The following is a 17,760-nucleotide window of genomic DNA, read 5'->3' as shown; positions in this document are numbered from 1 at the left end:
AACCCTCTGGGTTGCATCACTCTAAACAACCAATAGACCTTTTCAATTACTACAAAGTAAAGAAATTAATAACAGACCTTTTTTTCTATTCTTTCATATGGCGAATGATTGAATGTATTGAACACAAACCGAAAACATATGGTCAAGGATTTATGTCCTAGTTTTGGCGTATATATTGATACTTTGAACCTTGAAAATGGTCCCTAGTTTTGGCGTCATCACATCATCAACTCCTTATTGCTCTACGAATTATATCTAAAAGAACTTAGGAAAAAAGGTGCAACAACTTGTGTTGTGCCTACAGGAATCTAAGCTTTAGGTTGAGATGGGCTGGACAGTATCTTAGGTTGAACATTAGGGCTATGTTTATCCTCCCAATTAAGCTCATCAAAATTCAATCCCTTTATAATTGGATCAAAATTAATGCACTCAAATCTGAAACCAGTAAGATATGAATCCATCAATAATCTTACAATTTATTACTGAAGTTGGTTTGAGGGTTGTGCTTTTAGTTTTTTACTGAAGGGTCATAGGCTTAAGTTCTATAGAAGTTAATATTTAAGTCATTTTATCCATGACATTATATCAAAGTTTTTTTTTATTCATTTTATTGTTAATATATAATATTCTCATTATGTTTAATCTATCGTCTGTTTGGCATCGATGTCGTTGCTTCAGAAAACATTGACCCACCAATGCTACATCAGAAAAACGGTGCTCCAGGAAATGCCTATTTGTTTGGAACCGTTTTTTCATAAAAAAAAATAAAAAAAAAAACCGTGTTCCAAGCCATGCATAGGAAATCGAGAAATGCGTGGTTTGGAGCAATGCCAAATTTGGTGTTTTCTCAGATTGCAGCTCATTGCTGCCAAATGAGGACGTGATGTGGCAGTGACATGGATTTCCTATGATGGGTACCAGTGCTGAAAACAGACATGGAACACTGGTACCAAATAGAAAGTGTTGCTTTTTTCTCTAGGAAACATCCTACCTGGCAACAATGTTTCCAAACAGATAAAAAAAAGACATTGTTTTTTCAAAAAACGGTGCTTCCAAACCATACATCAAACATATACCTAGTTTATCTATGGTTCCAACATATAAACTTCAGTTTGAATCGAAAATTTAACAGGGACAAATTCAGACCAAGGTATATCTTATCCAAATAAGATCTCTTGCTCAGGAAATAGAACTTCCCTTAAGGAAATTGGAAGCAATGCATGGGCTGATATGACTTATTGCATTAGTCCAATTAGTGTCCGTTTGGCAGGGCCTTCCCATGGCAGCGGATACAAGGTGTTGTATGGCTTGCAACAATCACTTTATGCTTAGTTTCACCGATTTAAGAAAGTATCACAGAGGATCAATTTTGAGGAGTCCCAAACAGACTTTACTTCTGAGCAGATTCAGAATCGGAATGGGTTATCCCAATTCCAACTGTTTGGTTGAGCAGAATCAGAATCTCATTCTCATTCCTGTTGGAATGGCATTTCCCCATTTGAGGGAATGGTCATTTCCTACCCCTCCCTTGGAAATGAAACCTCATTCTTGCTGATTTTAATTCTCAATCCCATTCCTGTCTGAACCAAACAAGCTATGGGAATAAACCATTTGATTCCGATTTCAAAGAATTCCAATTCCAATTCTGACTGAAAACCAAATAGACCCTAAATCTCCTAGAGGTATTATGTGTTGGAATTACTTAGAGACAAGTTATTGATCATGGTCATAAGACTTGCTACTGAGGGGGAGTTAGTATGTTGGAGGATAATGTTATGTATTAGAGATTTGTAGCCTAGGGAGACTTCTCTATGGTTGTATGACTTCGTTAGATATATTTTATGTGATTAGTATCGTAAGCCAATACATGCATGTTCTTGTACTTCACACATTGCTGCAGTGGATTGAATTCTAACTTACCTAGAGGGAAATCCAGATAAAGGAATTTTGTATAAGAGGCATGATCATTTGAAGGTAGAGAGGTCTACAATTGATGCAAACTGGGATGGGTCTCTGATAATAAAAGATTTATTCAAGATATTGTGCTTCTGTGGGCAAAATTAAAATATGGTACCCTAGAAGAGTAAGAAATGGTGTGGTGGCAAAAAGTCTAATGTGAATCTTGAGGCAGAGTATTGGGTTATGGGCCTTATGGCACATGGTCTGTTTGAGGCTCTATGATTTCAGCCTTTGTTGGGAGAATTAGATGCACCTGTTCAGATTCCTTTAGGTGTGCTCATAAAAATCCGATTCAAAACTGACAATCCAAATTGAAAAAATCTAGGTATTTGAACCGATCAATTTGGTTTTCTCAGAGATTCAATTTTTCAGTTTGATCTAGATTAACATAAGAAAAACCCTGTGATTAACCCAGCTAATTAGTCTATTTATAATATATTATAAATACCTAATTATTTCCAATTATTTGTGCTTGGTTTATTAGAAGTTTTGAATATTGAAGATTGATGTATTTTTAGAATAACTATTAGTTGTTTGGTTTATTTGGTTGTATGTAGATAAATTTTGTTGAAATGTTATTGTAGGCATTTGTTTTGTTGATGATGAAATATTAATTGGTTCTTTCTTTAAATTAGGGAAAGAATAGAAAAATATATATATATTTGCATGAAAATTACAACAAAAAGTGAAAAATCGATCAAGTGAAGCAGTTAACCGGTTCACCAGCTAATTATATACTAAACAAGAAATAACTAGTGGCACAAAAGGTTGGCTCCCACTAGCTAGTTACTTGCTCCAATGCAGATTATAACTTAAACCTAAAAATAATATAAATAATAGAACAAATGAGCATTTATTTTCGTTAATCATATACACCAAGTGATTCTCCTCTATTTTCCTAGGAAAATGAAACTCCTTACACAGTTGATAGAGTTCTTGTTGTAGATTATCTCATTGTTTTCAAAACCGGACCGAATCGAACAGTCGAATCAGAAAAACCGGAAACCGGTCACTTGACTGGTTCCATTTTCCTTCAAAACCGCTTTTTCCCTAAAAACCATTGATTTTGGTCAGTAAACCATTGAACTGTCTGATTAACCATTCGAACCATTCAAACCGTTCAAACAGTTTTGACCGTTTTTCAATTTTTTAATTTTTGTTAATTTTTTTGTTAAAATGGGTTGGTCATTCAGGTTGAACGGTCAGACCGTTTGAACCGATAACCGGACCCCCTGACTGGTTCGACCACCGGTTCCTTTTTGAAAACCATGGATTATCTTGTCTACTCATTTACTTCTCATTGGTGCAACCAAAACGAAATTGTGTACCTCAGACTCTTCAAGTATAGCATTCCCATTGGTAATTTTCTTGAATTCTTTACACTTTTAGATCATTTCCTCATTGATGCTGCTAGCGCACACACACACACACATATATATATATATAAGTATTTACCAACAAACATCAATGAGACCAAAATTTAGATAAAATTCAAAACCCATATAAAAATATTTCATTTCATTTCTTTGTGCTTCTGCAATGACCTAGCTTTCTCAATTCTTGCATATCACTTGATGAGATAACCTTGAATTAAAGGATCAACTCACGTCACTTCTAAGGCTATTTTATGTGTAGGAATGCAAATGGATTGGATTCAGTAAAGGGTAATATCGGATCCAATTCGATAAGAAATTCAATTGATCTGAATTTGATAAGGATCCATCGGATTTTCAAGATTATGATTCTCAAATTTGAATATCATATCAGATATCCAATTTGAGTTTAACTGTAATAAAAAAAAATAAACTTTATAATATCCACTCTCTGCTGCCAACGGAGAGGCTTATCCAAAAATGAACTAAAACAGTCTCAATCTCTGAAGGCTTTTAAACAAGAATCGCCAGTCATCCCGAGAAATTGTACGCGTCAAAGCGAAAGAAATCTGTGAACCAAAAGTTTCCAAACTAATGCAAGGTTCCGGTTATGTTGATGATGATACAACTTCTATGGCACTGCCTAATGGCCAAGCTGCTTCAAGCAGGGAATTCCCATACTTCACTTGCTTCACTAATGTGATCTCCTGCCAAGGATCTAGAGCTGTCCAAGGGAATAACAGTAGCCAATATGAGAATATTAGAATCCTTAAATAATGCTTGCCAGAGAAAAGTAAGAATGAAATTTCAACAGTGGATGATCTGTAAATTTAACGTACCAAACCCATCTACAAGCAATGTGAACTGATAGACAAGGTCCATACATAGATAAGGCAAGTTATCCTTCTCAACAAGCGGATAGATAGACTCAGCATCAGCAAGTTTAGTTTCACAAGCACGTTTTGCAGCCTCCTCAAAATCCACAGGGCGGACTTTGGCAACTGGCTTGTTGGAATCTATAAAACCAGCCTGTGTATAGAAACACGATCCAGTCAGCATTAACACAAAGCAACAAATGTGATTATGATGATGATGATGATGATTATAGGAGTTCTCATGGGTCTAGATTATGAATGTCTAATTACCTCAGCAGCCCTGTCAAAGAAAAATGAGGCAACAAATAAATTTTTCTGTCCAACCCCACCACCACCATTCCATACTCCGCCAAACATGCACTTCATGTGTGTACATGATTCATTAACTTTGAGAGCCTTAAAAGCAGCCCCTCTGCACTCGTTAATGTTGGAACCAGATGCAGAGCTTGATACTTCATATACATGACCCCCATATTTGTAAGACCCTTGAAGAAGAAAAGAGGACATCATCTATTAGTTTTTTGGAGCAACCATTTGAAACCAAGGATCAAAATATCGGTACCAAGTATTGTCAGATAGTTCATATATGGATACGAATACATTTTGGAAACACATGGATACAAACAAAAAATATGGAAACGCTTAGATACGCTAGGAAATGCATACAAATCATATAAATATATTAATAAATAAATATAAATCTGAATCATATATGAATAAGGTAAACAGACGAGAAATGCACACTTTAATAGGTTATATGAAGAGAAACATTACAATAAAAAATATCAGGCCTTTAGAACATGTACGCATCATACAATAATTATCACTCTATTTCAATTTTATTAAATTTGTGGGAAATTTTATTTATATAACTATATTTTTAAAATAACAAACATGTTTTCATTTGTAACAAATAATTGTTTTATTTTACACAACCATTTAAGGTAGATAAAATAAATTATCTTTATAACTTTCGGTTTTATTAAATTTTTGGGGAAAATTAAATCTTAAATTATTTATTTTTGTTTTTATAATTATAATTTTTAATTTTTATTAATTTGTTGGAAAATTCATTTATTTAGCACTTCTATATAAATAATAAATATATTTTCATTTTTAACATATAAGTTATATGTAAAATAAAACATATAAATCATTAAACAAAATAAATTATTTTTATAATATTTAGTTTTTAATAACTTTTTAGGAAAAAATAAATATTAAGTTATTTATTTCATTTTTTATAACTACAACTCTATTTCAATTTTTATTAAAGTTCAAAAACAAACCAAAAGTGTTCAATATACAGCTTCGTCAAACTAGGCACCAATACGCTTCCATATTGATGTGTATGGGACCATATCCATTGATATAGTACAATATGGAGGCAAATCATACCAATATGCATGGCAATGGATACAAAGATGATATATCATATCAATATATACTTTAAACCTAAAGAACAAGAATAAAAGTATTTCAAAATTGGAAGACAACGAGCAGTAATCATCCCCTCTTAATTGCCATTATAGTTTCTGGCTGCCACAATTATTCACATAATTATCCCAATTACTCCAAAGAATGGATAATCAATACATTTCCTCACATTTAACCGTCTCTTTGAAGGAGGGGAGAAACAAGCTGTTCTTGAAATAATAGTAGGATGGACCATAAGGTTCTCAAATAGTAGGCATAATGGAAGGTCAGGAAGTTCATCTTGCTTGACGAGATCATTGAGATGACATTCAGTGGAGATTCATCATTTAATGACCGCAATAATTCAAAACATAATGAGCCAAGGCTTCATTCACCAAGGTAAAATGATGAGGAAGCATTGACGTTATGGACTTGGCTATTTTAGTTGTTAAGCTTGTTATATGCTAGATGCCTAGATCAGGCAGAGACAAGATGGTAACTATATGGTCTCTTTTTTCTTTCTTTCTTTCTTTCTTTCTTTCTTTCATTCATTCTGTTTTTTTTTATCGGTTACTATTACTTTAATAGCATAGAAAACTTACTCTATTTGTGTAACATGTAATCCAAAGACAATGAAAGGACCCCTAGGCAGCAGCAGCTGCCCAACCCCCTACCCCATTAGGGTATTATGTACAAGTCCATGGCTCTGACCTACTAAAATAAATTTTACTTGCTAAAATAACTCAACCAATTAGAACAACCAACTCCTAGAATATTTAGGAAAACCTGCTACTAATGTAACTAGGAAAACCCAATCCCAGTGCAATTAGGAAAGCTACTAATGACTCAAAAAAATAAAAATACTAACTATTGAAAAACCACAGCAGTAGCCCTGCATCAAAGATATATGGGAAATGAAGATATACATAGTACCATGATAGCCATTCAAAATGCATGGATTTTTAGAGCCTCCCACAGCCTTCAGAATCTCTGCTCGGGCTGCTAATAAACCATAGTTCAAGTAACTGCAATACAAAATGCAACATGTAAAGAGGCACATATTTAACAGGTCATTTTCAAAAAATCAAAGCCACAATAATTCAAAATATAAGGTTTCATTCAAAACAAAGTAAAAAAAAAAAAAAAAAATTGTCTTTCAAAATAACCAATGTATCTAATATGAAAAATTTGCCATTCAAGTAATCAGAAATGATAGGAGAAAAACTCTATCTAGCTTCTTAGGGCCTATTGGTGTTGGAAACTTGTTAAATGCAGAACTGTTAGCACGAAAACAAGTGTTAAAATTTTCTTCAACAGCTGACTAGAAAGAATTACATGTTGAAGGTGATTGTCTGGTGGTGATTAAGTAGATAACTTCAGATGAAGATGCACCATGGGTACTAGGATTCTTGGTTAGGGAAGTAAGGGCTCTAGCTACTAACTTGAATTGGTCATTCAAGTGGATCACTAGACCTGCAAATTCTTTGGCAGATATCAAGAAAAAGGGTCACAACAGATAAACTTGCATGGGACACTCCAGAACTGGGAGAAGATTGAATTTCTATATTGAGAATACAGAGCATACTACTGTTTTTGTTTGTAACCTGCTATCCACGTTTTGGATTGCAAGGGTTTTTTTCATATCCATAATGAAATCCACTTTAATGTTGTTTATTAAAAAATAACTAACCCAAGAATCATAACAGCAATTAGCATAGGAAGATGGAAAACCTGTGGACATAAAGATAATATTTGGTTCCTTTAAGAAACAGTTCTTTCACATATGAATCCTCCCCATTCTTTACAGCTGGAGCCTTTTCAGCAGCCTTCTCTGAGATTGCATATGCCATTTGGACAGATCCACCTCCAAGATCAATTACTCCCACTGTATCTGGGTATTTCTTTCCCAATCTTCCTAGTAGATAGTTTATGGTAGCCTGTACATTTAGAAGCAATTTCAGAAAATAATATAAAACTATAACCAATGAAAACTATTAAGCCTCAGTTTGGAAAGAGTACAAATACAAATATGTACAGTACAAATACATACAAAATACAAGGTTTTGTACTCTCATATTTGTATTTGTACTCTTTCCAAACTGAGCCTAAGATGCAGAAGAGAGTATACAGCAAGCAGGAATACATCATTGATATGTAATTCCTTAAAGATTATAAATGTTGGGAATAGGGAAACTTATGCTTTTTTGGCTAATGGAAACTTATGTTGATAATATCTCATGAATTGCAAGAGAATGAATGGGTAAAAGAACCTGAATTTTTTAAGAATAATAAAAAAAATATTAATAATAAGTACAAAGATGTAAAAAAAAGGTGCATTAAAAGAAAAACATTTTTCATTGGTAACTTTCACTTTTATTCATTAAGGTTTAGGTTTGGCAAAAGTTTTAGCGCCAGCTGCCTACCTGACACACCCTCCCCCTTTATCCAGGCTTGGGTCCAGTAATGTAAGACAAGCTCACACTGGCGAAGTTGAGAGGCATGTCACCCAAAGAACTAGAAAAGGATGGGAAAAATGGCGGGGTGTATCTGAACTTTTATGTAACAGGCAAGTACTGCTTAGATTAAAAGGAAAATTCTGTAAAACGGTTATAAGGCCAGCTATGCATCTATGCTGTGTGGAGTAGAGTGTTTAACAGTCAAGAAACAACATGTCCAAAAAATGAGTGTGGCAGAAATGTGAATGCTAAGATGGATGAGTGGAAAAACTAGAAAGGATAGGATCAGGAATGAAGTTGACCATACTCCTAGGTTCCTATACCTATAAGCCGGTTCGAAGACCATCAACAGCACCTGTTAGAAGAAGTGATTTGTTATACAAGTTGAAGGGGCTAGAAGGTCTAGGGGTAGACCAAAAAGGACATGGGTGGAAGTAGTAAGAAATGATTAAAGCACTAATAATTTAACAATGGATATATATGGCATTAAATAGAATGGATTGGCGAAACAGGATTGATGTAGCCGACCCCATATAGTTGGGATAAGGCATGGATGATGATGATGATGATGATAACTTTCACTTTTTATTGGATATGATAAAGAACAAGAATGTCGCCGTGTCTGCTTGGGCATAATGAAGAAAAATCTGCCAGAAGTAAAAGTACTTACGAGACTCCAATCCAGGTGCTCAAAATGGTCTCAAATCAGGTTTATTTTCAGTTAGTCTTTCTAGCATGGTCTGATCAGACCTACCAGTTCCTCCTTCCCAAGTAAGACTACTTGGGGCAATGCGGCCCCCTTAAATACCAAGTTCTTTACCTGAGTGATAGCATGGGAGAAAAGTCTAACCAAAGAAATGCTGGTGACAGAGGGAGCAAATCTTCCTGACATGTCATGTCAACCCAGAACCCAAGACATATAGCCACCCCTTCACTGCAGTTTCTCTTCTAGAATCTGGTGGCACTTCAGCAAGGTTATTTCCTTCCACTGGTGCTCCCCCTGTTTTGTTTCAGCTTTATTAGCAGAATGGCGCATCTTTGGGGTGAACAAAAAAGGCAAATGTTTAATGGCCGGTTGTCCCTTTGGCAACTCTTTGGGCTATCTGGCTTGAAAGGCACTCTAGAATAATTTATCAAAAAAGAAATCTGGATGGGGGGTATCAGGGTAATCAATGTAGTTGTTGAGGAGATCATAAGTTGGTTGTCCAGTCTAAATGTTCAAAGAAACTCTCTCTTCCTCTTTTTTTGGCTGTTGACTTTTTTTGGAATCCTTAATTCGGTTGTGCATATGTACCATAACTTATAGACATCAATTCCTTTAGTTTTTTCCACTTTCATTTAGTCACTTAAAAGAAAACAATGTTATTTGTTGTCTTCTTCATTGCCTCTACTATTTTTATACTACTAACTTCTTTACCTATCTTCGCCCAAAAAGGTGCAGGAACCTTTGTGACTTCTCACCACAATTGATGTTGTGGTACATGCTCCAAGTAAATTTGTTTAAATAACTAATATAACTAATAATTAATACCTTGATTTATAAGGAATGAAAATTGAGAATAGAAAACTGGAAAAAGAAAACACCAATCCAAATGATGAACTCTACGGATTACTAAGGACTGAGAAATTAAATGAATCTTGAAAAGGGCTATGCACCTAAAGAAAGAAAGAAGTCATAAAGATTCATAATCCTCTCTTTACAGCCTCCCAAGGTCAATCATCGTTACATTTAAGATTGTATAGCAGGATTTCATCTAGAACAGAATAATTATTCCTTCATCGTCCACGAGGTAGTTTGTTTTTGCAATCTATGATTCTGTATGTATGATCTCAAGGTATGAATGTATGTAGAGTGAAGTTCAAAACAGCATACCCACTGATAGGTACCTTCCTGAGTTCCACCCAGAACAGTGACCCACTCTGGTTTTGACTTCAAGGAACTTTTGTTGACAAGCAAATCCCTGACCTAAGGAACAAAGTATTTTAAGCCATGAGGGGAGGGGGTACATATTCAAGTGTTTATAAAAAAAAAATAAAAAAAAAAAAGGCAATATAAACACATGCATCTACACACATAATTCATAAAAAGAAAGGGGAAAAACATGAGATTTACCGCTTGCAAAATTCTATCTGAAGTATCACCTTCCAATGCCCTCAGGCCTGCCGTTGCCTGAATATACATTGGAGTCAATCAGAGTGGACAACAGGTAACAGGTATGGAAGAATTGCATAGATTAAATATTTTATAACAAAAGATATCATAAAATACACACCCCAACTCTGACCGGTGTCTTGTTACGCAACTCTTTAGGAACAACATTTTCTGCCTGCTGCAAAAGAGATAGCAGAGAATCTGCAGCCTTCTCGGGAGCATTGGCATATGCACTCAAACCTGGTTTTGTCTGCAACAACAATGAACATAATAGACTTGGAAAAACATGCACACTAGATCAATATATGCACGTAAATCATAGGATGGGCCTCATAAATGTTGACATGAAAACATCCTCATTAATCTCTAATTGTGGGGCCTAAAATAAGTGAAAACAGGCAGCATTCAGATAACAGGGCAAGAAGCTAGAAACAGAGAGAAAAAAGAGCATTTTTCTAAAGGGTCATTTACTAAAATACCCCTATAATTTTATGAATTTACTAAAACATCCTCTGTAGTTTGCAATCAATTTACTTAATCAACACATCCATTCAAATAAATTTAATCGAAACAAATTAAAAACAAAAAAAAAATACCATTTTTACACCTAATAAAACACAGACAATCAGTATTTTTCTGTATTTGGTCAAAAAAGTATTAGGGGTACTTTTGGAATAAACAAGGATCCATACTCTTGAACATTTTCCACTCAGTTTAGGGGTAATTTTGGAATAAACAACCATGTTCCATGCCCTTAAACATTTTCCATTTAGCATAGGTGATCATTTACTATTTTCATAGGGCAAGGCAAATAGTTCATAATGAAAGGTTGATTAAATAAAATTATTGTAAAATATAGTCTATAGTGGATAGGATAGGCTAACTATAGGGGTGATCTAGTAAATGACCCTTTTTCTAAATAGAAAAAAAATATATAATGGTCATCTTGCCATGGGGCCAATAACTGGCCAGGCAAGTAACAGCATTATATTTATATGATAATAAAAGATTTTTAGAAGGGATAAAAGTGTCTATGTCTCAACACAAACATATTATTGAATTAACACAGAAAACCTAGCGGACAAGACCGAAAGCAGAAAGCTGTTGTCAAAATCAGAAGCAGGAAAACAGTAGAAACTAGAAATCAAGGGGTTTTTCTTTTTCGGAAAAATACGGATAGGACCGATGCATATTTTTTATTTCCACTACAAGGCTATTAACGTTCAAAATTTAACAACCCATGGTAATAGTCTACACCCTATCACCAACGCCCGCCCGTGAATTGGCATCAATTCCGAGCTGGCACCTACTTTACGCCTACAAACCCTGGGCTGAACCGTCATTCTCTCTCATGCAAAAAATAGGGTCTACCATAGTTATCCGAGAATCTTCTCTAAACCCATTGCATTAAAACGAGCAAATTCCGTTATCCAAAGTTCCAAACACAAGACGTAGGTTTTTAGTTCAAGTATAGTTGTTCTAAAGGAGCCAAAGAAATGAAGAAGCGGTACAATGCCAACCTCAGGACGTCATTCTAGTTTCTAAATGAGCTAATAAATTAGCACGAGCTCACCTGTACGAAGAGCTCTAGAACGTTTCCAATGGGAAGGAGATTCAGAGTTTTGTCGAAGCAAAACACGTGTACTCTGCTACCAGAGCTTCCGGCGTCAAATATTACCGCATAATTCCTGGATTCCCGGAGCTCGAGCAAGCCCCTACGCTCGAGACGAACATGGTCGGATTCGACGGAGAGGAGACCGTCGGAAGGTGATCGCGGCGTGAGAAAGAGAACGAAAGAGATAAGAAGGAGCGAGACAGAGGCGAGAAGCATTATGCCCCTCAGCCTGTCGGAGAAGGAACCTTGCTGTATCGACCGCTTCAGCATTATCTCCACTTGGTCTGGATCGGGGAGGGGATGGATCAGTGAGTCTGCAAACTTGGCCAGCTCTCTCCTCTTCCGGTGAACGGATAAAATAAGGGAGAGAAGGATTGAATGAAAATGTCGTACGAGAGAGACAAAGATTGCTGTCCGGGCCCGCTGAACAGCTAATCTTTCTCTCTCTCCCTAAGTTCATCCCCCCAGTCCCTATCAGAGTACATGCGCTGATGTACATCCCCCGTCCGATGCAGAGGCAGACAGTAGAAGATGCTGAAACTCGATACAGCAAGATTCCTTTCCAGATAAGCTGCAGATAACGTGGACCCATGTGTTTAATGACACGTGCTGCTTAAAATATCTTCTGTACAATTGTCTAAAATTCATCATAACTTTTCGCCATTTAAACTCAGCATGATTTTTTAAAACGTCACAAAACCATCAGTTTTAAAAACTCACCGTCCCTTAGAACATTGTTAGTAATGACCAACAGTTGTCCATCTCAACGTAAATACAATTTTTGTTACCAAATTGCCCCTAAACGGCGAGTCAGGCTTCTTAAATAATCCTTCTGCATGTAATTTTTTTTACCTAGTGATAGTAATTTCTTATTACTTCTATTCCCCCACTTGGTTTTTTTCCATTCTCCCGTTGCATCCAATCCTCGAATTCATCTCTACATCACCTTTGTAGCCCCGTGAACCAAATTCGGAGATTGATTCTCAACTGGCCAATACAAAGCGCATGTCAAACTCAAATTTCTAGTGCCTGACTGCCAATCGAAGGAAAATAATGAAAATGCAAACTTGAAGACTGCAGTTGGAGAGTTCCGTGAAACCCTAAACCTCTCAATGTCCATCTACTCCGTATTCTTCTTTTTGGCTCTAGCTCTAGGGTTTTTGGGTGTGGTTCATTACTCATTTTGGGCAGTTGTTGAAGGGATTACAGATTCATCACATGGATGGCCGAACCATACAGGGTGGCTGGGTGAAATTTTAAAAATTTGTTTATCCCATCTAGGAATCGTATTCCCTAATTTAGAAAAACTGCACTTTTCAATGTTCGTTCTTGAAACAAACTTGATCAAATCTGAAACCAATATTAGGGAGAGAAATACTTGATACGGAATCCACGCAAAAAGTTCCTCCCAATGTAGGTGTTCACGCCTAAAGAGAGTACCAAATCCTCTCTCCACTGAAGATGACATAGCTTAGGGTGAGGCAAAATCAGCAAGTAGTTCTTCAGCAAGAACCTTAGATTCTTCAGCCATAATCGAACAGGGTAGTGACAACAGTTTCAAAATTGTTTCTTCCACTAAGAAACAATATCAAGATCGAATCTTGATCACTCTAAGAAGTAGAGATCGAACAGGGTAGGGCAGCAAGAGCAGAGAGAGAGAGAGAACTGGAAGCAGAAAGCAGTCAAACTGTAGATATTTGTTTCAGTTTGCCCTTCTCTTTATATATAACCCTTAAATAGTCAATCTCCTAATTTTATTAGGAATTTCTTTATCCAAATCTTTATTTGGATCTGAACTCTTTAAGTGATAAGGAAAGTCCCTTATCTTATCTGTAGATCAAGATCAGCTACTCCTAATCAAATTAGAAGTTTCTTTATCCAAATCTCTATTTGGATCTAGACTCTTTAAGTGGATAAGATTTATTCTCTTATCCTTATCTGTTGATCCATACTCAGATTCGCTCCTATTTAATTAATCCAATTAACCTAATTCGAAATGGGATTTAGGCTCATTAAGCTTTCAGGCTCACTTCCTTTTTACTACTAGCTAGCTTGGCTCTCTTTGTATGGTGTGAGACCCTATCATTGATCTCCACATTAGCCACATGGGCTCATCCTATCCTCTGTTACAAGGCCTGGCCGAATTCACTACTGAATACAGCGAACCCCTGAGTCCATCAATATGGGCTCTTAATGGGCCCAACATTTACACTAAATGGTCATTGGGTCCAGCCATCTTATGAAGGCCCAAGGACTGTAGGCAGACGTGAGATTAGTCCATCAGGTTTATTATCCTTAAATGGTCTTGCACTTAACATCTCAGTCCATAATGATCAAACACTACCCAACAAGAGAGGACCTCTCCCTCGGCTATAAGGTACAATGTTGCACTCTCTAGTCACATGGATCCCGAAAATTAAAACATTTTGCAAATATTTTGTGAAACCATATATTGCAAAACAAATTTCAACACTTTGAAATCAACTACCGATAGTTTAGGTTTCCATCAGAGAGAAACCATTCCCCGATCATTCATTTTGTCCGACAAAGGGGCTGATCCTGTCACTATGATCACCCACTCAGGTGAATTCTCGGACTATCCCAATATACTTAGGTTTTGACCCCCTTTATGGATCTCATTGATTGGCATATCAAAGACAGCCCAATCCGACACCTAGTGCAGTACCATAATCGAGTCTAGGGGGTCAGGTGTAACATTTCAATTTTGCCCATCTATCTCTAAGGTACAGGGCAATACTGGAATTTGGTCTGGTTTAGGGTTTCAAGCAAAGCCACATTGTATGTACTTCAGGTCTCACCCTAACAACTGAGACAACCCACCCCAACCAACTTGGCGGCACATCAGTATCAGCCTTGGCAAGATAAATCTCCCCAAATCTATCCAACGGTTGTGAAAATTCTAAACTAACACAAGTCTTATAAGTGTCTAATTTAAGGATATTACACAAAAACAAACCAATATAAATGAATCAAATATATACTTTACTCATTTATAATAAAATGTCATAACGTACGTCAAACTAAGTGGAACTAAAAACATACACTGCCTAACAGTTGTATCCCATAAAGAATTCTCGTTGGTGCTTCATGTCCCTTGAACTTTGATGCTCTATAGAATCTTGTCCAACACTTCAAGCAACCTCCTCTTCTCGATACATCCACTCAATGCTGATACATATACCAAGAAATTCATCTGGCTCAATCCGTCTATCCTCAAATGACTTCAGGCTCTTCCTCTATGGGTTGAATGCTTCTCTATTTTGTTGCGATGCCTACCGGTCCTTAGGTAATGATTTTATTCCTAATTTTAACATCCACACTCAGTAAGCAAGCTGAGTGTGAAGAACTTGCAGGTCGTGTGGAAACATTGAAAGAGGATAACAGTACAATTAGAGAAGAGTTGGAACGTTTACGGGAGGAATGTGAGAAGCTAACATCAAAAAATGCGTCTAGAAACTTAAGAAACATCAGGGACAAAAGTCTGGAGTAAATGACCTTGATGGCAATCCTGATGCTAAACGGTTGAAGGCACCAAACCAGGAACCACCTTGTTAAAAGCGAACTGTATCAGATTTCAGAATCCAGATTCGGATTCATATACGGATGTGGAAAAACAAAAGTCCAGATCAAAGCAGGACCGTCCAGGAGAAGAATCTGGATTGGACGGCCCAAGTTTTCAGTAGTGCTGATGATCTCATCTAGTTGTTGTGGGTCTACAACCAAACCAGACGGGCAGCTGGAAACATTAACAAAGGGTAAAATTGTAATTTAATAACATCCGTTAATTTATCTACTGACATGGTGGTTTTTGTATGTTCTGAAAAGCTACGATGAATTTAAAAGAAAGAGTGAAAAGTCAGGATGAATTTTAGATAATTTCTTTAATTTTTTTAATTTAAAAGAAATTGAATAAAAGACCACAAACTAAAAGCAGAAAATCAGAACCTCCACTGAGGGCCCATACATATCCTTAGGGTGCGTGAAATCGATGCTGCAGATAACGTGGACCCATGTATTTTATATATTTTAAGAGATTGATAAAAAACGACAAACAAAAAGCAGAAAATCAGACCCTCCGGCCCCATAAATATATTTATATATTTATATTATAAAATATGTGTATATATATTTAGGGTGTGTTAATTGGTGTAAAAGTACATGATGATGTTTTATATTACACCGTAAAATATGTATATAAATGAATATATTTATATTCATTTATCATGTAAAACTTTATTTTATTCAAATGCCAAAATGGAATTTTACATTGATTTTGATTTACATTCCTCCTGATAAAATCAAATCAACATAAATATTTACATCGTTTTCAAAGGCAGATAGGTACAGTATGAACATGATTAACATAACAATAAAAATTTAGACTTAAATTTTTTGTTTAAAACAATCTTATTAGCTAACAAATCAGCGGGACCTAACCTCCTTATAACTGTGAGAGATAATTATTGGGGAGCCGGTGATAATTGACACAAGGCTAGACTCAATGATGGCCGGAGAGAAGTATTTGTCACAGCATAAATAGCTTATAATTCAGCCAATGAAAAAGATATTTCCACACACCATCTTTCCATTATAGTAGCCGTCCACATAATTGATTGATCACCCTCCGCTTTGTCATAGCTAAGCTTAAACCATTAAGTTGGAGGAGTCTCTCCCAAAATCATCCAGATTTGGGTCGGGATACATCCGTTATCCGTAGTGGCGTAGTCGACGTTTCACTGCGGAATTAAGATTGAAAATTCGAAGCCTGTGGCCGAGTTGGGCGCCATTCGTGATGGAATTATTGACCCGAAAGTAGCGATACAAATAGATTATATTGGATTTGAATCAGGGTATATTTAAATTTGATTTGACATTGTTCATATTGGATCTGATCCAATCAGATCTTATAGGCCTCAATTTAAATTTGAATTCTATTGGTAAGTTGGATCTTTGAATTTGATCCAATTCGATTTATTTTCTTTAAAAATTAATAAATTATTAAAAAGTAAAATATACCAATTTAAATAAACAAAAAACAAAATTTTCAAATGCTCTTTTAATTATTTTCATCATATATATACAGGTTTTTTATAAAAAATAAATAATATAACAAATTTATAAATTACAATATAAATAATTAACATGTATATATATGTATGATATATATTTATATTTATAAATACATAACATATGTCGGATCAGGTAGGGGTGATCCGAATCCGATCTGATTTTTTATCGAGTCCTATTATTTGATCTGAAGATCTAAACATGAGTGATCCGAATTCGACCAAATAGGATCGGACCGGGTCATGATCCAATCCATTTGCACCCCTACTATTAATTGCATGTTCGATCCAATCGGATCTGACAGATATATATCGATCTGAATTTGAATCCAATCGGGAAGTTAGATATTCAGATCTTATCTGATCCGATTTGTTTTCTTTAAAATTTGATAAATTATTAAAATAAAAATAAAATGTACCAATTTAAATAAAGAAAAACAAAAGTACAAGTGTTTTTTAATTATTTTCATCATATATATACATGTTTTTCATAAAAAATATAAATGATTTTACAATTTTACAAAAGTATAATATAAATAATATATTTATACATAAATAACATACATATATGTATTATATATATTTATATAAATAAATATATAGCATATATATCAGATCAGGTAGGGGTGATCCAAATCCAATCCGATTTCTAATCGGATCCTATTATCTGATTCGATCCAATCTAAAGATACGAACTGGGGTTATTTGAATCCGACAAAATAGGATCGGATCTCAAATCAAATCATATCCATTTACACCCCTACCCGAAAGGCCAAATAAAGAGTTTATATGCTATCATGTTCCTTTACAAATTCTCTGACGCCCTG

General features: G+C 35.5%; 1 protein-coding gene across 1 annotated transcript; it reads right to left on the bottom strand.

Annotated features, from left to right (window-relative positions):
- Positions 1-3,629: 3,629 nt before the first annotated feature.
- Positions 3,630-12,513, bottom strand: LOC148869785 (putative apyrase 1). The gene is made up of 9 exons (XM_088969353.1): positions 11,805-12,513; positions 10,353-10,481; positions 10,193-10,249; positions 9,953-10,045; positions 7,355-7,560; positions 6,557-6,648; positions 4,478-4,692; positions 4,172-4,361; positions 3,630-4,056 (listed from the first exon to the last, which is right to left on the bottom strand). Exons 1-9 carry the CDS (start codon positions 12,114-12,116, stop codon positions 3,941-3,943), a joined length of 1,410 nt encoding a protein of 469 aa, XP_088825479.1. The 5' UTR covers positions 12,117-12,513; the 3' UTR covers positions 3,630-3,940.
- Between the last annotated feature and the right edge of the window lie 5,247 nt (positions 12,514-17,760).

Source organism: Nelumbo lutea, chromosome 2 (genome assembly GCF_056320005.1).
Source record: "Nelumbo lutea isolate HS-2025 chromosome 2, American lotus-T2T, whole genome shotgun sequence".
NCBI lineage: Eukaryota > Viridiplantae > Streptophyta > Magnoliopsida > Proteales > Nelumbonaceae > Nelumbo > Nelumbo lutea.
The sequence above is the reverse complement of the archived record's forward strand: the minus strand, read 5'-3'. Positions and strand labels throughout refer to the sequence as shown.